A 21407-nucleotide genomic window follows, 5' to 3' on the forward strand; every position below is an offset into this window, starting at 1 on the left:
AATAATTATTGAGTTGATCGTCAATTCTGTCTACCAGAAACACACACACACACACACACACACAACCAATCAAAAAACTTCAACAAAAACAAAACAATAATGTTTGCGTTAACGTCTTCATCATCCGCCGTTCTCGGATCGCGATCGCGCGTCGAAAACTTCAACGCGAGAAAAGTTTCCAGAAGAGGTGCAATTAAAATTGCCTCGTCAGCACACTCTCTTTTTTCTCCGATGGAAAAAGATGTTGCGCTCAAAGCGACTTTGTTCGTCAACAACAACAAAACGAAAGCGACGAGGTCTGTCGCCATGAGGTCAACCGCAGGGAATCCGGTGCCAACGGTAAAAGCCGGCGGAAACGCCGATTTGGAGAAAAAGTTTTGTACTTTTATTTTCGCCATGTTTGGTTTCTTTTCCATAGGGATGTTGCTTCCTGGCTCCGCGCAACTTTGGTTCGGTCCAGATCCGCCCTTCCCGAAGTTCATGCACATCGCCATGTCGTATTGGAACGTCGACGGCGGGAGTGTGATCGCGAATTGGTGGTCGAGAATGACTGCGGTCCTCTTCCTCTCTTTCCTCGGTGGCCCATTCTTATTCGGCGCGGAGATTACGAAGGCGTACTTGAAGCAAGTCACGGCGATGTTAACTGGACATCTTTGCATGTTTATCAACGTCACTTTCTTCTCCCCGGTCGCAAAAGTCGCGTGGTACCCGCAGATTGTTCTGCAAATCGCCTTGATCGCTTTGGGTTTGAAGTTGATCAACGAAAAGTAGATTTATGAATACACACTCGCTTCGTTCGCGATGATGGTTGGATTTTGGTTCGCGCTATCGACGGACGCAGAAAAAGTAAGATAAAGAATATATATGTATATAAAAGACGAAGAACTGAAAACGCGCGAATTCATGAATTCGCGTGTTGTGTATATAACGAGAAATGATACGACGATGTTGCCATCTTTACTTTGTTGTAATAAATCCAGTTTCTGAACACCCCTTCTTGTGTTTGCCCTAAATCCCCTACATTTTGCTTTTTATTCCTCATAAAAATTGAGATGCAGGCCGACGTTTTCCAAGGCGACACCGACGAGCAACTGATCGTCTTCGACGACGATCGTCCGGACGACGCGTCGGACGAGGACGACGACCCGGGTAAATACGGCGAAGACGCGATGCCGGACGATTTCTTCGACCAATTCGTGAAGCATAAAATCCCAGGAACACGCGTCACGAATACGAGTGCGAATAAAAAGTCATCATCATCAGTCAACGAAGGACTTCTTCTTCCCCTTCGTTCTGTGACTACGAGTGAACAACAACCACAGACGACGACGACGACGCTCGATCGAGAAGCAAAACAACAACCAGAAAACGATAGTAACAACGACAAAATTCGAATCGAACGATTGAAAAAAGACGCGATTGAAGCGACGGAAACGATTCGCGCGGTGGAAGAAGCGTTGAGAGACGCTTTAGATTGGCCGTTGAGAGGAGATTCAAATCGAATGTGCTCTCGAACAGAGTTGATTGGTTTAGTGAAACATTTAAAATCGGACGTGTTAGAAAGTCGAGAGAACGCGATGCGGGCGCGAGAGCAATTGACAACGATGAAGGCTTCTTCGTTCAGCGGCGGTGATGGTGGAATTCCATCGAAGGTTTCCATAAACAACTTCGCCGTCCAGCTCGAGCGCGTAAATAGGGAAAAAGACGCGCTCGAACGAGAGAGGAAACGCGCGGAGTACGAAAACAGGAAATATCGACAGGTTGTGGAACAAATGAGAGAGACGAAACGAGACTGCGAGATTGCTTTGCGAAAAACTTTGGCAAGGTTACAAAAGTACGAGCGCGCGTTTGATGCGGCGGATATGAAGAATAGAGAGTTGCGAGATCGAATACAATCTATATCGCGAAGGTTAGTCGAGAGCGAAACGAAAGTCGGGGATGCGAAGATGCAAGTGGACGTGGCGGAGAAGAGGACGCAAAGAGCGATTCAAGAGATGGAGCGAGCTAAAAGCGTTGCAACGACGAGGACCGATCGTGCACAAAGTGCGGAGTTACGCGCGAAGCAAGCCATAGAGGATGCCAAGGAGAAGAAGAAGGAGAGGGACGAGTTGTTTCGAGAAACGAGGGCGTTGGAGAAGAAGTGTTTGGATTTGGCGACGAATAATAATTACGGCGGAAGGAACGAGAACGGAAGAAGTCACACGAACGAACACTCGAGAACAATAGCAGAACTTTCCGCTTTATCTCAAGAATTAGCGAGAGAGGAGATGATGACGAGAAAACGGTGCGAAGACGTCGAGAAGGAAAGGGACGTTTTGCGATTGGAGTTGGTATCGGTGCAAGCTGAATTGAAAGCGATGAAAGAAGAGATTAATAGGGCGCACGAAAGGGATATTAATTACGTGATGAGCTCGAGCGGTGGTAAAGGGTTGACATATCATCAAGAACAGTATCCACCGCCGCCGCCGCCGCCGCCGACGACGACGACGCTGCAGCAACAGCAGCAGCAAACGGAAATGACAGGGGCTGGCGTTGAAGAAGCCACGCCTGGTTTTGGATTTTTCCAAACGACGACACAACCAGCCACTGGACGCGTGCTTCAGTTTGAAAGAGAAGACGTACCTAAACCGAGCGAAAGCATAGCATCGTTGGAAAAAGATCCAGCGATTTCGGCGACGGAAACGACGACTAAGTCGACAATGACGCCGCTCGCGGAGAAGCAGAAAAACTTGGCGCTTCTCAAAGAGTTGGCCGAAACGAGACGCATGATAAAAGAAGAGCGCGCAATGCGACTCCAAGCGGAGCAAAAGTTAGCAACCTAGATTTAGCACACGTATAGAAAACTTTGCATCCGCATGTAATATGAACTCATTATTTATTTTGTAACACTTCTTTTACTCGCTGCTTCCTTTTTCTCCTCTTCGCAAGTGCATCCAACGCTCTCTCGTATATTTTTGAAGCGTAAAAGTCATCATTCCGTTTTGTTGTAACATCACCGACGATTTTTCAGGAACGATTTCTTTAGCTAATTCAGATACCGCAAACAACGCAAACTCGCTCGATAAGTCGACGACGCAATCGAAACTAAACTTCCGAAACTCGACGTCGAATCGTTTCTCCATAAACGCCTCTCGCTTGTCGCTCGGAACGAACGCGAGCTCTTCAATCAACTTCACGTTATCGACGATGTCTAATTTCACGTACACGACTAAATACGTCTCGAAATCCGCCCAACTGTACTCGGTCAACGTCTTCTGCTTGAAAAAGTTCTTTTCTTTCGCTTTCATGCGCTCTTTGATGCGGTTTTCGCTATTGTTCCCGCCCATGTTCTCCCAATTCACTCTTTTCGCTTGCATTGGGTCAAACTTCTGTTGCTGTTTTTGTTCCCACTGCCATTTGCGATAGGTTTCGTGTTGGTCAATGTTTTCTTGTCTCAACCGTTCGTCTTCGTCTTCGCTGTCGACGTCTTCGACGTACTTGTCCCACTTGGCGTACGCTTCCGCGATGTTGGAAGATGTTATCGATGGTGGAGGTGACATTTTTAGAAAGCGATTTTTTTTTAAAGTGTTTGCGTGAAAGCGAGCGTTTTTTAGAAATGAAGAAATTTTTTCAATAAATTTGTTTTTACAACACGCGCGAGAAAAAGTGATATTTTACGCCTCTGGCACGGTACTCTTCGGCGACGAGTCGTCTCCATCCACCCCATCCATGGCCGTCGCCGCTTTCGCAGAAGGCATCTCCTTCTCGCTCTCGGCGACCGCCTTGGAGACAATTGCGGTCGCTTTCTGCGACAAAAAGCTAAACGCGTTTGAAACCGCCGTGGTGGCTTTCTTCACCGCCTCGTTCTCGTTAATTTTTGACACGACGCCAGTGCTCGTGTTTTTCACCACCTCCCCAGCCGCCCCAGCCGTGGCGGAGACTTTGAATTTCTCGTCTAACTTTTGCGATTCCTCGGATATCTTCACCTTCATCGTCGCCGTCGTTTCCGTCAATTTTAACTTCTCGTCCACATTTTTGTACGCGCTATTGGTTTTCGAAACCACCGTCTCGGAAATTTTATGCTGCTCGTCGAACTGTTTGATCGCTTGACCGGCTTGCTTGGAAAACGTGATCGTTTTCGCCAAAATGCCACTCGCGATGGTCTCTCCTTTCGACAACTCCCCCGCGTTTAAACCTCCTTCCGCGCGTTTCTTCAACGCCTCCAAATCCTCCATCTCTTCGCTCGGAAATTGAATCTCCTCGATGCACAACGCGTGGTTCAACAGTAAACACCCGTTCAACAACAACGCAGCGGAGACTGCCTCTTTTTCCTTGAAATCAATCGTCGCGCGTTTCGTGTTGTTCAGACCGTCTTTGACGACTAATTTCGAGATGTCCCCAGCCGTGGAGAAGAAATCGGACAGGTCTGAGTCCTGCGCGGACGGGGAAATGTTCGTCACCTTTATTATCAGAAAGAACATCATGAAAGAGATGATGATGAGAGATGATGATGAGAGATGAGTTTCCATTTTCAATCAGTCATTAAGAGCTCAAACAAACAAACGAACACACAAACAAACACACAAACGAACGAGAGAGAGAGAGAGATCATGCGCGCGTAATACACCTACCTGGACGGATGACATTTTCAATACTATAGAGCTCAATAAATGCCGCGTTGTTGTCTTAAAAATTGTTGCCTCGCGAGGAAAAAGAAAGAGGACAAAAAAAAAAAATTCTAAGACCCTAAACAAAAAAAGTTTGGTTGACTTTCCCAGATGAGTCGAAGAGATCTTCAGAGTTGAAAAGACCGACGCAACACACCACGTAACGACTTTTGTCTCTTGTCTATAAATATGATTACGACGAAGACGACGATGAAGACGAATGCGACGATTTCTTCCTCGATTATTGCGCTCCTGATGATGATGCTCTTCTCACACGCATCACACGCGGCGACGATCATACAGCAGAACGATACGGTCCCGCAATTGACGCCGGTGTATTACGAACAGACGGTGGAGTATTACGCCGAGGCCTTGGCGGATGTGGAAACTTTGGTACGTTTTTTTCTGTATCTCTTTTCTCTCTCTTTTTCTCTGTTTTCTCGAAGAAATGAACGACGCGGACAGGGAGAGATGCGCAAAAGTGCGTTGCAATCGCGCGAGGCGAGAGCGTCTCGCGTTGGTGGTCGTTATAATCGTCAGTCGTCGCGCGCGTCTTTTTCTCGACTCTCTATGGATGATGTTGATGATGGTTTTGTGAGAAATTCGAAATTTCGCGCGGGAAAATAAAACAGCGCGCCGCGCGAATAGATACGATGATGATGATTATGATTATGATGATGATGATGCTGACGATTTTTATTTTCTCTCTCTCTTCATCTCTCTCGCGCACACACATACGCATTCAAATGCATTACACAGATGACCGTACGTTTATCGAATATTGAAGGAACAAACGCGAACCCGGATTTGTACGTCTCGTGCGCCGGGACGAATTACTCCTCCACAAAAACCGCGAAGACGGAGGGCGAAGCGGTGCAGTTTGTCGCTCCGGCGGGCGCCAGAGCGGACATACGAGTGGAGATCTTTCAATCGTCGAGCACGAACACGTGGTCGATTAGTACGAGAGTTCAACCGTACCAGCCAGAAACGGTATCGTCCGGGTCGCTTTACGAGCGATCTTTTCAAGTTGGATACAGAGATTATTATCACTTGGAAGTGCCGGAAGGATTGCATAAAGTGCAATACACGTACACGCCATCCGCGAAGGCGCAAAGTTCGTATCGGTCGTACACGGATCTTTCCGTGAGTGTACCCAAGAGCGACAACGCGGAGGATTATAAATTGTACGATAAGGTGGCAGGTGGATACAGAACAATGAAAGTCTACGACGACCAATCCGAGGTGTATAGCTCGCTCACTCGAGCTAGACACAAAGATATACGATTTATTTACGGTCCTCGATTGGTCAAGATTTACGCCTCGGCTGGATTGGAGAACCCCACAAGCAACCAAAATCTCGAAAATGAGGAGGATGGAAACGGTTTCATCAAGTATACGTTCATCGCGACCATCGAGAAAGCGGAGACGGCTTGTCACGACGTATCGATCGGCGCCATCGAATCTTCGAATACGCTCGACTATAACGACGCGAGATTTTACTCCATTCGGGTCGATCAGTTCGAAACGCTTGGCTTTACCTACGCTCAAATGGTCGTCGATGGTAACGTAAACGTACAAGCTTCGTCTTTGGCTGAATATCCAATGCACACTGATTACGGTATTGAATACTTTTATCGCGGCACGACGTGCTCGTCGCCGAAAACGTGCATCAAAACGCACAATTTTCGAGATTTGAACGAGATCGCCGCGGTCACCAAACCAGGTGCGTGCGCCGGGACAGCATCAGACGTAGAAGGAGCTCGCTTTATTCACTTTTCAGTCGAAGCTGCCGTAACGGTGAACACGGGAACGAGCGTATACCAGTTTTCCTTTTGGGGCGCCAAAGAAGGGTGCGGCTGGCGTCCGGATTGTAAATCGTGCGCCGCTGGAACCAATGACGATTGCTCCTGGTGCCAAGGTTTTGACGGGAGTTGCTTGGATCCACCGTGCCGAGGCTACTGCGCCAGCGCCTCGGAACTGCAATCGTCGACGTGGCCGGCGTCGAAGAAAACGTGCGAAGCGCAATTCAGTTGCCCAGCCAACGATTGTAGCGCGAAGTTCACGTGCAATGACTGCCGAGCCGTCAGTGGATGCGGTTGGTGCGCGGCGGAAGGCCAAAAAGGCGTGTGCGTTCCTGGCGATACGGAGGGACCTATTTATACCGAAGGTACCGGTGCAAAGCTCCCGCTCGGGGTATGCGGTAAGTGGGCTTTCGCCGGCGACGCCGACGGGTGCGACGAAGCGTGCGCGGTGCACGACAGACACCCCACTCCGTGCGAAGCATGTTCGCAAGAAACAAACTGCGGCTATTGTAAAACGAGCACTGTGGGCGGGTGTGTTGCCGGGAGCGGTTCGAGTTCGACGAGCGGTGAATGTCCGAGAGAAGACGCTTTGTGGGCGTCCACGATTGCGCAATGCGCGGCGAACGATCTCGAAAAAATACCCACGGGGAAAGAAATCAACGCCGATGGTTCCAATACTGAGATCAAGTTGGATAAAAACGCTCTGATTTGCGCTTTAGGATCGTGTCCGAGCGAAACTTTACGGTACGAAGTTCCGTCGACCGAAGATGGTCCGCGCGATATTCTGGCGACGATTCGAACGCTCGTGCCGAGCGATAAGAACCTCATCCTCGTGCTTGCATCCCTCGATGAGGTTCCAACGGTTGATAAATACATGGCCAAAGCGGTAGTGCCGCCGGTTGATCCGAACGGGGCGAACGACGCGTTGGTCTTACACTTTGGTTTGTGCGGAAACGCCGGAAGTAAAGTTTACTTTTCCATCGCATTTGATGAGACGCAATCGGGATCGGATGTCTTGGACGTTACTTTTAAACTCGAAGTTTTACCAGACACAATCGTCGTTTTACCGAGAAACGAAACCGGCTTCGAGGAGACGAAGACGTTGTTGACGAAGGACGCGTGGTTGTGTTGCGGTCAAAGTCGTCATTTTAGCATGCCGATGCCGCGCGGGATGAGCTCGGCGCAAACGCACGTAAGCATCAGTCCGAACAATCCCTCTCAAATAGCGTTACTCTCGAGAAGAGGCACGTGCCCTTCGCTCGGCTTAGCCGACGTCATCGCAAAAAACGGGACGGTCTCGTCCGAGATGGAAACGACGGAAGATTTATGGTACGTCACCGTCGTGGCAAATAATTCGGGCGTCGGCTACCAACCTTTTAGGCTCTACGGTTGGAGCAGTGATATCCCGACTGAAAAAAACACTTGGTTCGAGAAATACTTTTGGTATGCCTTTGGAAGCGGATGCGCAGCTCTCTTTCTCTTCATCCTGGCTTGTATCCGATCCTATCGCATCAAATCAAAGTACAAAAAACGATTGAACGACCAAGTCTCCAACGCGTTGGCTATGCACAAATCTTTCAAAGGTTTCGGCGACGTCGAAAACGCCGAAAACGCCGTCGCGGTCATTCAAGCGGCGTCTGAGGCGGAAGAGCAGTTGGTTGATTTGATCATGGACTTGCAAACGAAAGTTCAAGTGCTCGAGGAAGACAGAATTGCCAAAGAGGACGTCGCTCGCATGACTGGCGGTGCGAAGAAAAATAGCAACAAATCGGCTCGCAAACCGCCCAAAGGAGGAAGCGCGCCGAGTTTAGCCTCGGTGGAAGAAGATAACATCTTGGACCCGATTTCGCCGTCTGTCATAGATAAGAGTAAAAAACTCGTCTCTGACTGGGATATCTCCGGCGCAACAGGCGAAGGTGCCCCGTCCGGCGCGAAATATTCCTTTGAGATTTTATGTCCGGACGGCTCCATCATGGAAATCAATCGAGAACGACAAACGCTCGGTCGCGGCGTCGCGGGCATTTCGTCCAAGAAAATCTCCCGCGAACAGTGCATGGTATCCGTCGATTTCAAAAGCGGCGAAGTAGAAATTGAGACGCTCGGTAAGAATCCAATGGCGAGTAAAAAGCCGGGCATGTCCGTCTGGGAAGCCTTAGATTGCGGCAAGCGAAGGGACCTCACCAGCCAAGATAAATTTATGTTGCTCAGCCCAGACGCGATGTTACGCGAAGGCATCGAAGAAGAAACCGCGTTCGTGTTTACTCTCAAGGTTTCGAAAAACCCACTGAGACAGGTGTTTGGCGCGGATTCGACGGATAGACCTCCTTTACCGCCGTCGCAATCGCCGAGCCCTTCGCCCTCGCCGCTCTCTAGTTAATACTACTACTACTACTAAGAAGAACCAACAACAACTACGACGACACGAAGAGAGAAAAGGAAGAAGAGTTTTTTATGTAAATAGCGCGTTTATATATACATATACCACCACTGTGTAACATCAAATCCACAAAGTTACTTTAAAATCGTAATAAAAGTAGAAATACCATTCCGACAACGCAGCGCGCGATACAAGGACCACCGCTCGCGCTTTGGCACTCTCGCTTCTCGTCACAATTTTTTTTCCCGCCAAAATTTTCCGTTTTTTTAACAACCTCTGTCTCATCACACAACGAACTCAATACACTCGACACACCGCAGACGCACGCCTTTAAAGCTTCGTGAGCTTTTGGCCTTGAAAGAGGAGGAGGACGTCTCTCCTTTTGTCGTCGTCGCGGATATAAGAGAATCGCAACTTTTTGCGACGACGACGTGTACTACGACGATGGAGGAAACGGACTTTACTACTACTACTACTAAAGCGAAGTTGATGAGAACGACGAGGACGGAGATGATGTCGTCGCAAAATCATCATCATCGAAAGTCGAAAAAACGCCTCGACTCCGCGGGGAGGACATCTTTTTGCGACCACCTCGGCTTAGCCGAACAAATCCACCGAAAATCTCTGGACGTGAAAGAAATGCATCAGCTATTAGTGGAACGGTTGAAAGGGATGAATCATCACATTCGAGAGGAGAAGGAAGAAGTTTCAAAGGGAGGAGAAGAGATGGAAGGAGACGATCGGCTTTTCTCAGGAGCCGCTTCTTGGCCAGAAAATGGTCGAAAAGAGCAGAACGCCGAGGAGGAGGAAAATTTTCCAGCGTCTATCCGTTCTTCTTCTTCTTCTTCTCTGTTCATGCACTCGCCGATGACGAGTTTAAGCAACGCCGGAAGACGACAGAGCAGCAACCGAACAACGGGTTTTAGCGCTGAAGAAAGAATAGAAGAAGATAATAATACTAATACCACCACGCGCGAGGAACAAGAAATGATCAAGATGTTGCGAGAGTCGAAAGCGCAAAGGAGCGCGGCGGAGTTGATGATGTTAGAGGAAGAGGAGGAGGAGGAGGAGGAAAAGGAGGAGGAAGATATTTTCGCGACGAACCACCTGAGGATGGAGGAGGAGGGAAAAACGATGGCGACGACGACTGTGATGTCTACGAGTAGGAACGGTACCGCCACTCCTACCACCAAGAAGAAAAAATCCGCCGCCACGGAAACGGATTACTTAATCGACATCGAAAATTTGAAGAAAGAACGCAACGCGTTAAAGCGAGAACTCGCAGAGCTCGGGGAAGATGTGGAATATCATCGAATGGCCTCGGCGGCGAGCAGAATCGAGTGCGATAACAACGAAGACGAAAAGCAACGGTTGGAAATTGAGGTGCAAGATTTAGAAATAGAAATAAGAGAGGTGGAGAATCGATTGGCGCAAGCGAGAGTGGAAATGCAACACGCGGACCAAGAGGCGAGTTGTAAGATTTCGTTTTTGAAAGAGTTGGACCACGAGCAAGGTGAAGCGGAGAGAGAGTTGGAGCATTTGAAGGAGAGTTGTTTAGAGGAAGAGCGGAAGATGGAGGAAAAACTCGCTGAGAGAGAAGCGGTGGAGGAAGCGTTGCACAGTTTGAGAGGAGAGTTGGAGGAGGAGAAGATGTGGAAGGCACAGTTTGTGGACGAAGTGAGAGAGGCGGAAAGACAAGCCGAAGAGGCGACGACGGCAATGAAAAACGCGAACGAAAAGACGCGAATAGAGAGGAAGAATTGCCAGTTGTTGGATCAAAAGAGACGAGCGTTGGCGAAAGAGTGCGAGAAATTGTTGGAGATGAAGAAAGATTTCGAGAATTTTTTGGAAGTGAAGACGAGAGAAGACGTGTTATTGCTCGATGAAACAGAAGAAGGGGAAGAAGATTTTCCGGTCGTGGACGACGAAGAAAAAGATCAAGAAGAGGAGGAGGAGGAAGAAGAGGACGACGCGCCGAACGGATCGCCGTCCTCAACATTTTCGACGCCGGGAAAAGATTCGGATTACACGCAATACTCTCCAGACTCGCCGTTACCTCCGCAACATCAAAAAAAGTACTCCTTTAAGGAAGAACAAGAAGCGTTTACGCCGAGTGGATCTGTGAAAACGTCCCCACGCGTAACCGCGCTCATCGAGAAGGCGGCGAAATCGCCTCTCAGAGCAAACGTAGGAAACGGAATAGTAGTAGAAGAAGAAGAAGAAGAAGAAGAAGAAAGAAGGGTAAACGTTCGACGACGACAACAACCACAACCACAACCACAACAACAAGATCACCTCCTCTCCCCGTGGTTGATGACGTTCGAGGACACGCCTCCAGAAAAGAAACAAAACTTGATCGATTTGAAAACGCCTCCGGCTCCTCGGGAGGAGTCGTACGAGTCGGTTCGATTACAAGCCGAGTTTATCAAAATGCAGCAAAACGCAGCCGCCTTGGAACGGAAAAAGCAAAGTAGAAGTAGCGGTAAACCAAAGAAAGTAAACAACAGCGACGACGCCGAAGATCAAAAAGAACAAGAGCTCTTCGCTTTACGCGAAAAGCTCGAAACGCAAGAGCGGCGCTTGCGCCAACTCGAAGCCGTCACCGCGAAGAGCGCCTCCTCTTTGACCGTACCAAAACAACATCGCTCTCAACAACAACAACAACAACAACAACAACAACGCGCGACGACGACGACGAAAATAAATCGCGAAAACGAGGAAAAGAAAATCGAAGCTCGAGTTCGTTTACTCCAAGCTTTGCGAATAAAATGAAAATGAAATAGTTTATTATTAGTAAAAACAGAGGATATAGACACGTTGTAGTATTGGGGTAGAGAGTAATCTTATTAAAATATCAAAAACTCTGATGTTCCCGACGTTTCGTATCATCATGTTCCAACGTTAGAGAGACAAAATCGCTCCTTTTTACAGCGATTTTTCGCCGAGCAAGAAAGAACAAAAAAAAACAAAAAGAAGAGATCACCACACGGACGCGCAAGTAATCGTTTAAACGACGAATACTCTATTATTCCTCTTAAACTCCTCCGTTTGATCTTTCCGAGAAGAAGAGTGAACACTCACACACATAAACACGTAACACTTTATTAAACGCGCGCGCGCTTTCGAGTATATATATAAACACTACGAGAAGAAGAAGAAGAATGTTCGGAGGACGGAAAAATTCCGCGAGCAACTCGGAAGCCTCCGAGTCCGATTTTCAGTCCGCCGACGATGCGAGATCGCAATCGCAATCCCGGTCGATTATGTCCGCGAAATCCGCGCAAAGTTCGAAATACGACGACGCGGACGAAGCGTTCGACGCCGCGAAAATGAAGAAAGGGAAAGGGAAAGCGGTGAAAGCCGATCCCGGGTTGATGGACGAAGAAGAGAACATGAGCGATAAGAGTTCGCAGTCGTCGCAGCAAGAGAAGCGAGGAGGCGTGGCTGGATTGTTTCAAAATCCGTTCCGAAGGCGCCCGTCGGTGGACGGACCGCCTCCGAATACTACCACCAGTAATAACAACAACAATCCGTTCCAAACGAGCGAGGCGATGGCTGCGCTTAACGCGGCCATGTCGGACGACTTTACCGCCGAAGAGAAGAAAAAGTTCCGCGAGCAGTTCAAGGAGAATTCGAAATACAAACCGCCCGAGGACAGCGAGGACCCGACGGTGAACGAACAAATCGCCAGGGAGGTTTTAGCGAAGGCAACGTCGAAGAGAGCCGCGCAGAAAGCGAAGCAAAACGCGAAAGCGAACCCGACGATGGACATGATGATTAGAGACGCGTTGGTGAAAGGTTTCGACGTGGATACCATGCGACGATTGCCGCCTCCGCAAGAGTTGGGCATCATCAAAGGTTTCATCGTCGTCGACGACACCAAGAGCAAAAAGTATCCGATTTATAAATATTACGTTCACGACGAGCAAGGAAAATACGATAAATTGGTCATGTGCTGCCAAGAGGAGCAAACGTTAGCGAAAGTGAAAATTGGTAAGAGATACATCTTTTCGACGTGCACGAACTTTAAAGCGGAAGGGGAAGATTACCTCGGGAAAATGTCAGGGAACTTTTTAGGCTCTCGATTTACCGCGTACGACCAAGGCGAGAAGAAAAGCGACGAGGTCGAGGAGGAGTATGAGCGCAGAGTCGTCACGGCGATCGTGTACGAACCGACTATTTTTACTCTGGGCGGAAGCTACCGAAAGATGACGTGCCTCGTCCCAACCTTATACAAACAAGACAAGAATGGAAAAGCGCGATTGGAAAAGTGGGAAGCGATGAGAGATATGAGACACATGCGATTATTAATGTCCAAGGTCCCGGAGTATAGAATGTTTGACGGGCAGTGGCATTTCTGCTACAAGTACGGCGGCCGCGTAAAGATCCCGAGTAAGAGGAACTTCCAGTTGGTCCGAGACAACAACGAAGACGAAGTAGTCATGTTGTTTGGTAAATTGGCGCACAACGTGTGGGCGTGCGATTACTCGCACCCGTTGAATGCCTACCAAACCTTCTGCATAGCGATGAGCGCAATGTCCGAAAAGTTAGCTACGAAGTGGTAAGAAGAAGTGAGGAGAAGAGTGAATATCTTTGCGGTTCGAGAACGAAGAGCGAAGAGCGGCGAAGATCATCTATGCTTATACCATAACCACACGCGAACACACACACACACACAGACATCTTGTATTATTTTAATAAGAACATATATACCATTATATATACCTGGTACACACATACATACATGCTCGGTAACTAAAAAAGCCTCCCGCGTTCTTTCTTTCTTTCTTTACTTTTTCCACTGCTCGAATTTCTTACATCGAATAAAGACGCACACGAGGAAGTGAGCGAGCGAGAGAGAGTGTGTGCGTGCGCGTGCGCGCGTGTGGGAGAGAAACAGAGAAGAGTCTGAATTCATCATGTCCACCTCCCTCTCTCGCGTCAAGTCTCTCCTCTTCCCGCCAGTGACGAGCAAAACCATCTTCCTCTACGCGTTCGTCGTTCGCCTCGCACTCGTACTCTTCGGGCGAGTCCAAGACGCGCACCCGGCGTTCTTCTCTGGCGTTCGGTACACGGATGTCGATTACGACGTGTTTACGGATGCCGCGAGATACGTGTGCAACAACCAATCGCCGTACGAAAGAAACACGTACAGGTACACGCCTTTACTCGCGTGGATGTTGACACCGAACGTGTTCTGGTTCGCAGAGTTTGGGAAGGTTTTGTTCAGTCTGTGCGACGTGTACTGCGGGAAACTGGTGCACGAAATCTTGCGAAAACGAAAATGTTCGGAGAGTTTTACCATTCAAATGACCGCGCTGTATCTGTTTAATCCTCTGACGATGGCGATTAGCACGAGAGGGTCGTGCGACGCCGTCGCGAACGCTTTAGTGTTGTTCTCGTTGAAGAGTTTGATGTTTGGGACGATATTGAATTCCGCGGTGAGTTTTGGGTTGGCGGTACATTTTCGGATGTATCCTGTTATATACATTGTGCCTCTGATTGTGGCTCTGGACGTACAGTATCACGTGAATTGGAACTATTACGGCGGAGGAAGTGGAGCGAAGTTGGAGAGAAGCGGGTGTAAGAGTAAAAGAGAAAGATTGCCGTCGTCCGGAGTAGGAGATGATCAAGAGCTACAGCAGCAGCAACAGCAACAACAAAATAAAGTAGCAGCAAAAAACAATAGCGATCGCCAATCGATGGCGATAGAAACAAAAGAAACCAGACGACTGCGAAGAGCGCGCGCGTTAGCTTCGAAAAGTGCATTCGGCGCCAACGGATTGTTCAACATCGCTCGACTCTTGTTTGCGGGCATCTCCTTCACCGCTTTCGCGTTCTCAACGTTCGCGTGCTACTGGAAATACGGCCAAGCATACCTGAACGAGGCCATCTTGTACCACTTCTCTCGAAAAGATCCGAGACACAACTTTGCGCCGAACTTCTTCAGCGTTTACCTGGACACCGCCATCGAAGACGCCGAATCCGATTTCGGCGCCTACATCCTCTCCAGATCTCTCACCAAAGCGTACGCCTTGGCGAGCAAAATCACCCAATACGGCTTAACCGTCCTCATCGGCATCGCGTTCGCGTACGACCTTCCTTTCGCGATGTTCGCGCAAACCTTCGCGTTCGTCGCGTTCAACTCGGTGATCACCTCGCAATACTTCGCCTGGTGGTGCGCTTTACTCCCGATCAGCCTCGCCACCTTCGACTACTCCAACCGCGACTCCGCCGCGCGCGTCATGAGCGCAACGATCACTTGGATCGTCAGCAAACTCGTCTGGTTAAAAAATGCGCACGCTTTGGAAATGTCGGGCGAAGAAAACGGCCACTTCAACGCATGGGCGGCGAGTTGCGGCTTCCTCTTCGCCAGCGCGAACGCGTTGCGCGCTCTCGTATCAGAGCAGAGAACGAAGCGAGTCTTCGTCAGAGGAAAAGTATACACGTTGGAGAAAGAACCACGAGTAGGAGGAGGAGAAGATCATCATCATCACGACCACCAATCCTTCAACGCGGGTTTTGGTGGTACCACCGCTCCAGAAGGTAGTATTTATACGTAGTTTTTAGTTATTAAAGTAAAGAGCAAGACTTCTTGGTTTTAGACTGTCCAAGAAGATAAAAACTTCTTCACAAAATTACGCACAAAACACTTTACTTTCCTCCTCTTTAAATGTCGTCGTTACTCTTATCCGCATCGTCGACGACGAGTTTCAGAGCCTCCTCGGCGTATACTTCTTCATCCTCTGGACGTCAACTTCTTTACGCGTCGTCGTTTAAGAAGAAAGTGACTCACGTTGTTGTTCCAATCGAAGCCGCCAAGGCGAAAGAACAACTCGCGCCGAAAGCTTCGAACAAGAAGAAACAACAATCGTCCTCCTCGAAAATGGCAATCGATAGTGGTGCAACAACACAAACGCCGGATTTCTTACACGTTTCCAACGCGGTCGTCTCTTCGCAACCGTTCGCGTTCGTGGTTGGTTTTGTCGGCGCGATTGCGATTGTCAAAGCGCACAAAAGAGACAAAACGAACGCGTTGCGCAAGACGAAAGCGGTTCTGAGATACTTCGACGCGAAAGGCGCGGCGGAGGTGATTCGAACGTTATTTGCAGCCGCGGAGTGCGATTACGAGGATTTTAGATACAAATTTAACATGGTGGAGAACAAGCCGACGATTGAAAAGCAACATCCGTTGGATAAAGAACGCGGGTTGTTTAAGCAAAATCTGGATAGGTTGCCGATTTTAGAACACTCTGGGATGTCTGTGGGACAATCGAAAACGATCGAACGGTACGTGGCGAGAGATTTAGGTTTGTACGGTAAAAACATGGCGGAGAGTTGGAGAATCGACGCGTTTGCAGAGCACGTGAGAGATGTTAAAGACGCGTGGGCGAAAGTGAGAGGGAACCCGTTCGCGCCGCCGGACGACGACCAGATTGCAAAGAAGGAGAAATGGTACAACGAAGACATGACAAAATGGTGCGAACGACTAGAAAAAGTGATTGAAAATGGTGAGGAAGGGTTTGTGGTTGGTGATAAAGTGTCATTGGCGGATGTGGTTTTGTACGTGACGATGACGCAAACGTTCGACGACGCCGCCAGAGCGGAGAAAGCGAGAGAGAGTTGCCCGAAGATGAATAAAGTGATTGAAAACGTGGAGAATTTGCCAGGCATTCAGACGTGGTTGGCGAGTCGACCGGAGAACCGATTTTAACGATGCGTAGACGACGATGGTTGTGCCGAGGGTGAGAGCGAGAGAGAGCACGAGTATCACCAGATTATTTATTTCTTCTGTTTTAACGCACGTTCAACTCAGGTATTTTTATTACTTTTAAATAGATTCTCTTTAATAATCAACATCCAACGACCCGCCTAAATCTCCAGACCCACCCATGTGATCGCAATCATCGTCGTCGTCATCGTCGTACCCCCAACTACCTTTTGGTTTCTTCGGCGCGACTTTCGCGGCGTCCACGATGGCGTTGATCTCCTCCAGCGATTGCAGCTCCTTCAACATGTCCCCATCTGCAGGCCCGGGTTGCGTGTTTCCAAGCGGCACATTCGGCGATAAATCGTGCCGAAACCACGGGTGCATATAAATATCCTCAATCGACGCTCTCTTTTTCGGATCGGTCACGAAAATCTTCCCCATCAAATCCTTACACTCTTCGCTCAAAGAACTCGGAATCTCCGTCGTGCCGCTCAACACTCTTTGCATCATCTTATGACTACTCCCGGGATCTTTCGGATCTTGAAACGGGTATCTCCCAACCAACGTCACGTACAACAACACCCCGCACGCCCACACGTCACTTGCCTGTCCATCGTACGGTTGCACTCCGGCGTACACCTCGGGCGCGATGTACGCCGGCGTCCCGATTTGCGTCTTTGGCTGTGAATCAAACCCACCTTTACTAAACCCAAAATCGCAAATCTTCAGCGTCGGCGTCTCGTTCAAATCCACCAGAGTGTTTTCTAGCTTCAAATCTCTGTGTGAAATCCTCATGTTGTGTAAATACTCCACTCCGCTGATGAGATGTTGGAAAAAATACCTCGCCTGCGACTCGTTAAACTTCCCTTGCTGTTGGACGTAACTGAACAGTTCGCCTCCGCCGACGGCTTCCATCGCGACCGCTAAATGCGTCGGCGTGAGTAAACACTGCCTAAATTTCACCACGTTTGGATGGTTCAAGTTTCTGTGGTTCACAATTTCTCGTCTCACGTGTTCGGTGATCTTATCGCCTCGTTCGATGTATTTAATCGCGTATTGTTTGCCCGTAGATTTTTCCCTCATGAGTTTCGTCAACCCGTACGAGCCGGATCCGAGAAGTTTATCGTTCACGGGTTCGTACGTGGAGTCGTGGAGGTTTTCGTTTATTTTGTTGTTAGTATTCGTGTTGTACGAGGTTGACGTCATCTTCTTTATCTTTTCTTTCTCTTTTCTTTCTCTTCTTTATCAGCGCGCAGCTCTTCGATATTCTTCTTCTCGCAGGAGTAGGGGATTTTTGTTGTCTGATGTCCAAACAAATGCTTTCCTCTATCGATGAGAGAAGAAGAAGAAGAAGAAGAACAACACTCTCGAGAACAACAACAACAACAACAACAACAAAAGGAGAGCCCGAGAGAGAGCGTGGGAGGAAGTACCCGCTGAGCGAGCGAGCGAGAGAGTTTAGAGCGAGAGAAAGAGAGAGAGCGCTTTTTTAATGGAGAAAGTACTTTTGTGTTACGATTGCAAACAAAAGGGGGCAAAATACGAGAGAGTCTTAAAATGCCTAAAAACCAGACAGAGAGACAGACAACAGACATGACAGAGAACAGAATAAAAGAAGAGGAAAAAGAGGGATTTCAAAAATTTCTCTCTGCTTTTTGTCTCTTCTCTCTCTCTTTTTTTTCTTTTTTTTTCTTTTTCAACTGTGTTTTCGAAAAAAGAACAAACTTCTCTCCAACGAACGTTTTTTTTTTTTAAAGGGGTGGTTTTGTGCAAATTACATGCGCAATTTCTTTACATTTAGGCGCGCGCGCTTTATCGAGCGACGACACTTTACCAGAGAGAGAGAGAGGGAAAGATGAGCAGCACGAGCGCGTCCTCCGAGGAAAGCGCGGGTGGTGGTGGTGGTCGTGGTCATTACGGGGGTGCAAACATATCCTCCCCTGCGTCAGCGACGCCGTATTATTCTCACCAATCGCATATTTTGCAGCACCAAGTCGGAGTTGACTTTCTCTCGTCGTTTCAGCTTCAGCAAACGCAGACGCAGCAAAACCCCGCGGCGCAACAAACGCGAGGGGAACAATCTTCGACGAAACTTTCTTCTCCTTCTTCGCTCTCGTTGAGTGGTGGTCAAGGTGGTGGTTCCGGGCAGCAACACGCGCAGTCGTCATCATCGCCGCAACTGCAGCAACAACAGCAACAGAAGGCGACGACGACGACGACGCAACAACAGTCTCAACAATTCTTTTCGCACGTGGTAGCCGCTGGGTGGTGCGCGCAAGCCGCGGAGAATAATCAAATCATGGGCGAGCTCGGGATGCGAGCGTATTTTAACCCGTACGGTATCGCCTTGTCCGGGTGGGATATCGATCATCCTTCGCACGAAAGTCAAGAAATAGAGCCTTCGAGGTTGAACGAGTTCGCTTCGATCGATGACGTGCACACGTCCTCGGAACAAGAAGGAGGATATAACATGCGGTTCCACCCAGATCCAGACGCGAGAGAGGCGTATGGTGGAGCGATGTCGCTGAGAGAACTGTCCGATGCGATCGATTGGCACGACTGGAACTGCCGGGACGTGTCGCTCGCGGCGAAGGACCGGTCGTTTACGCCGCCGTATTTAGGATTGTTGAGAGGGTATTTGAACGCGTATTTCTTACGGTTAGTGGAAATTGGAAGAGTCATTCAGTGCTTTTCCGACGAAGGAAGAGCGGTGTTCGTAGCTTTCCACACCGGGTTGTTGACGAAGAAGGAGAAGAACGAGTTGTATTGCGTGTTGCAAGCGAGAGAGGTTTTGGGAGGCGCGAGCGGTCAAACGCAGCGCTATCAACAACATCCGTACGAGCTCGTCGCGTTTGTGACGAAAGATCGACTGAGAGATCCAAACATGCCGTGGAATTACATCGAGCCTTTGATGCGCGCGCCAGATCCGGCTATCTTTTACGACGATCCTTTAGATTTGGTCTACGACGCGCACGCCGCGTTGGACGTGGACGCCTCTTTTTGGGAACAGTTGGACGATTTATCGTTGGTGAGTTCATTTTTGCCGAAGAATCTTTTGAACTCGCAGTATTTGCGAAGAATATCGGCGAAAGAGGCGATCAATCGAGCCGAAAGAATTTGCAAGTTGGATCCGAAGCAAGCTGCTTTGACGTTTACGAGATTATACGGGCCTCGGCAACCGGGGGAGACGCGCATGGTCCTTCCTTTGACATTTATCGATCACGAAAGCTATAACGCTTTGAGTAGCGATGGTGATAAAAGCGCGTCTTCGACATCAATTGTTCCTTCTTCTTCTTCCGGAACATCTTCTCTTCAAATTGGAAACTGCGCTTTGATTTGTACGTTCATGAAGTCAAAGCGCGGCGTGAATCGCGCGTATCGAGCCATCGGCTTGCAATCTTTAGAAAGCGCCTTCATGGAAGCGCGGATTATCGGTTCTGTCGATCAGCCATGGTTACGTCGAGACGGCCCGAAAGCACCGTCATCGCAACTGCAACGACCGAGAACGGCGACGGACGGGGCGGAAGAATACAGCGCGCAATTCGAAGCGACGTTGAAACAGTTGCAAGCCGTGCAAACTTCGCGCGCCGCCGCCGCCGTCGCGGTCACCGCCTCTTCGAAGCATAAAAAGCGAGATCAACGGCCAATGTCTCCGGGGACACCAGATGGGCAGCACATTTCGTATTCGTACAAGTATGGCGCGAAGAGATCTCCGGTATCTCCGGTTGAGATTGAAGAAGACGAAGAAGCGAGAAAAGAAAGAGAAGAAGAAGAAGAAGAGGAAGAGGAAGAGTATGTCGCTCGATCGAGCGAAAGAAGAGCGGAGATGGCCTACGCGAATGCGTTAGTTCCAGTTACTCCTGGAACTGGGAAACCACCTTTATATGGCACCGTGGTGGCGGCAGCGGCAAAGCAAGCGAAAATGCACGAATGGATCGAGCCGCGCAGTGCGATTAAGAAGCAACAGCAACAGCAAAAGAAACGCGCCGCGGCGACGGACGAGGAAGATGTAAAGGTGAAGGGTAAGAAAACATCAACCTCTCGCGTGGCCACCTCTGCCGCGACCGCTCCATCGTCTGGAGGGTTTACATACGAAGGGCCGAAAGTGAACATTCCGAATTTGCCCGAGAACGTCTTAGATGAGGTCTACCAAGCCGCTGGTTTGGACGTATCGTATTCAGATATCAGAGACGTGAAGGAGATGCCGGAGAAAGATCGACTGGACTACCTGAAGCGCCAAAAGAACGCGCATAAACTTGCGGAAGAGATTGTTTTAAAAGAGTTAGCGCCGTTCGGAGAAATTATCGACGTTACCGTCAGGCCGACTAAACACGCGGCGGATCAAATGTATGCGGTCGTGACGTTTAAGAAATGGTACGATCTCGAGGCCAAGGAGACCATCGAGAGCGGCGGCTTATTCACGGTTGAAAATTTTTTCAACAACGAAGGAAAAATTGTCATGCGCAAGAGCGAACGAGATTTTGGCGCGCCGGCGAAGAAGAAGATTGAAATTTCTCCCGCGGGTGCTGCATTGGGTGAATTTATGGGTACTAAGAAGATGCTCGACGCCGATGAAGATGTGCGACCGCCGGTGGAGCCCAGATCGGGATGGACGAAAACGAAGCACTCGAGTATTTCTGGCCAGCGCTTGTATCAAGGGAACTGTGGAAAATGCGAAAAGACATGCTTTGTGCCCTTCATGCCAATAGCTTCTATGCCCATTCCAAAGTGTTCGCAGTGCATGAACGAAGAGATGCGAAAGAAGTAAACAGAGAGAAAGAGAGAGAGATTTACGCTTGCGGCGGAAGGCTCAAGCTCAGAGTGAGAGAGGAGGACGGGAAGAAAAAGAAGAAAAAAAAAGTTTTCATAAA

At 49.0% G+C, this 21407-nt stretch overlaps 11 protein-coding genes across 11 annotated transcripts; 8 read left to right on the forward strand and 3 right to left on the reverse strand.

Annotated features, from left to right (window-relative positions):
- Positions 1-99: 99 nt before the first annotated feature.
- Bathy08g01260 (unknown protein) lies at positions 100-771 on the forward strand (the record flags this gene model as incomplete). Its single annotated transcript, XM_007511452.1, has 1 exon — positions 100-771. The coding sequence occupies one exon, from the start codon at positions 100-102 to the stop codon at positions 769-771; it is 672 nt and encodes a 223-aa protein (XP_007511514.1).
- Positions 772-1052: 281 nt separating this feature from the next.
- Positions 1053-2822, forward strand: Bathy08g01270 (unknown protein; the record flags this gene model as incomplete). The annotated part of the gene is made up of 1 exon (XM_007511588.1): positions 1053-2822. One exon carries the CDS (start codon positions 1053-1055, stop codon positions 2820-2822), a length of 1770 nt encoding a protein of 589 aa, XP_007511650.1.
- A 72-nt stretch (positions 2823-2894) lies between these two features.
- On the reverse strand, positions 2895-3539 carry Bathy08g01280 (unknown protein; the record flags this gene model as incomplete). The annotated part of the gene is made up of 1 exon (XM_007511729.1): positions 2895-3539. The coding sequence occupies one exon, from the start codon at positions 3537-3539 to the stop codon at positions 2895-2897; it is 645 nt and encodes a 214-aa protein (XP_007511791.1).
- Positions 3540-3653: 114 nt separating this feature from the next.
- Bathy08g01290 (predicted protein) lies at positions 3654-4508 on the reverse strand (the record flags this gene model as incomplete). The annotated part of the gene is made up of 1 exon (XM_007511528.1): positions 3654-4508. The coding sequence occupies one exon, from the start codon at positions 4506-4508 to the stop codon at positions 3654-3656; it is 855 nt and encodes a 284-aa protein (XP_007511590.1).
- An 897-nt stretch (positions 4509-5405) lies between these two features.
- Bathy08g01300 lies at positions 5406-8825 on the forward strand (the record flags this gene model as incomplete). The annotated part of the gene is made up of 1 exon (XM_007511313.1): positions 5406-8825. The coding sequence occupies one exon, from the start codon at positions 5406-5408 to the stop codon at positions 8823-8825; it is 3420 nt and encodes a 1139-aa protein (XP_007511375.1).
- A 444-nt stretch (positions 8826-9269) lies between these two features.
- Bathy08g01310 (unknown protein) lies at positions 9270-11597 on the forward strand (the record flags this gene model as incomplete). Its single annotated transcript, XM_007511721.1, has 1 exon — positions 9270-11597. One exon carries the CDS (start codon positions 9270-9272, stop codon positions 11595-11597), a length of 2328 nt encoding a protein of 775 aa, XP_007511783.1.
- A 389-nt stretch (positions 11598-11986) lies between these two features.
- Positions 11987-13390, forward strand: Bathy08g01320 (predicted protein; the record flags this gene model as incomplete). Its single annotated transcript, XM_007511338.1, has 1 exon — positions 11987-13390. The coding sequence occupies one exon, from the start codon at positions 11987-11989 to the stop codon at positions 13388-13390; it is 1404 nt and encodes a 467-aa protein (XP_007511400.1).
- A 354-nt stretch (positions 13391-13744) lies between these two features.
- Bathy08g01330 (GPI mannosyltransferase 1) lies at positions 13745-15388 on the forward strand (the record flags this gene model as incomplete). Its single annotated transcript, XM_007511665.1, has 1 exon — positions 13745-15388. One exon carries the CDS (start codon positions 13745-13747, stop codon positions 15386-15388), a length of 1644 nt encoding a protein of 547 aa, XP_007511727.1.
- A 110-nt stretch (positions 15389-15498) lies between these two features.
- Bathy08g01340 (predicted protein) lies at positions 15499-16539 on the forward strand (the record flags this gene model as incomplete). Its single annotated transcript, XM_007511428.1, has 1 exon — positions 15499-16539. One exon carries the CDS (start codon positions 15499-15501, stop codon positions 16537-16539), a length of 1041 nt encoding a protein of 346 aa, XP_007511490.1.
- A 132-nt stretch (positions 16540-16671) lies between these two features.
- Bathy08g01350 (predicted protein) lies at positions 16672-17742 on the reverse strand (the record flags this gene model as incomplete). Its single annotated transcript, XM_007511337.1, has 1 exon — positions 16672-17742. The coding sequence occupies one exon, from the start codon at positions 17740-17742 to the stop codon at positions 16672-16674; it is 1071 nt and encodes a 356-aa protein (XP_007511399.1).
- A 649-nt stretch (positions 17743-18391) lies between these two features.
- On the forward strand, positions 18392-21304 carry Bathy08g01360 (predicted protein; the record flags this gene model as incomplete). Its single annotated transcript, XM_007511741.1, has 1 exon — positions 18392-21304. One exon carries the CDS (start codon positions 18392-18394, stop codon positions 21302-21304), a length of 2913 nt encoding a protein of 970 aa, XP_007511803.1.
- Between the last annotated feature and the right edge of the window lie 103 nt (positions 21305-21407).

This window comes from Bathycoccus prasinos, assembly GCF_002220235.1.
Source record: "Bathycoccus prasinos genomic : Chromosome_8".
Lineage (NCBI taxonomy): Eukaryota > Viridiplantae > Chlorophyta > Mamiellophyceae > Mamiellales > Bathycoccaceae > Bathycoccus > Bathycoccus prasinos.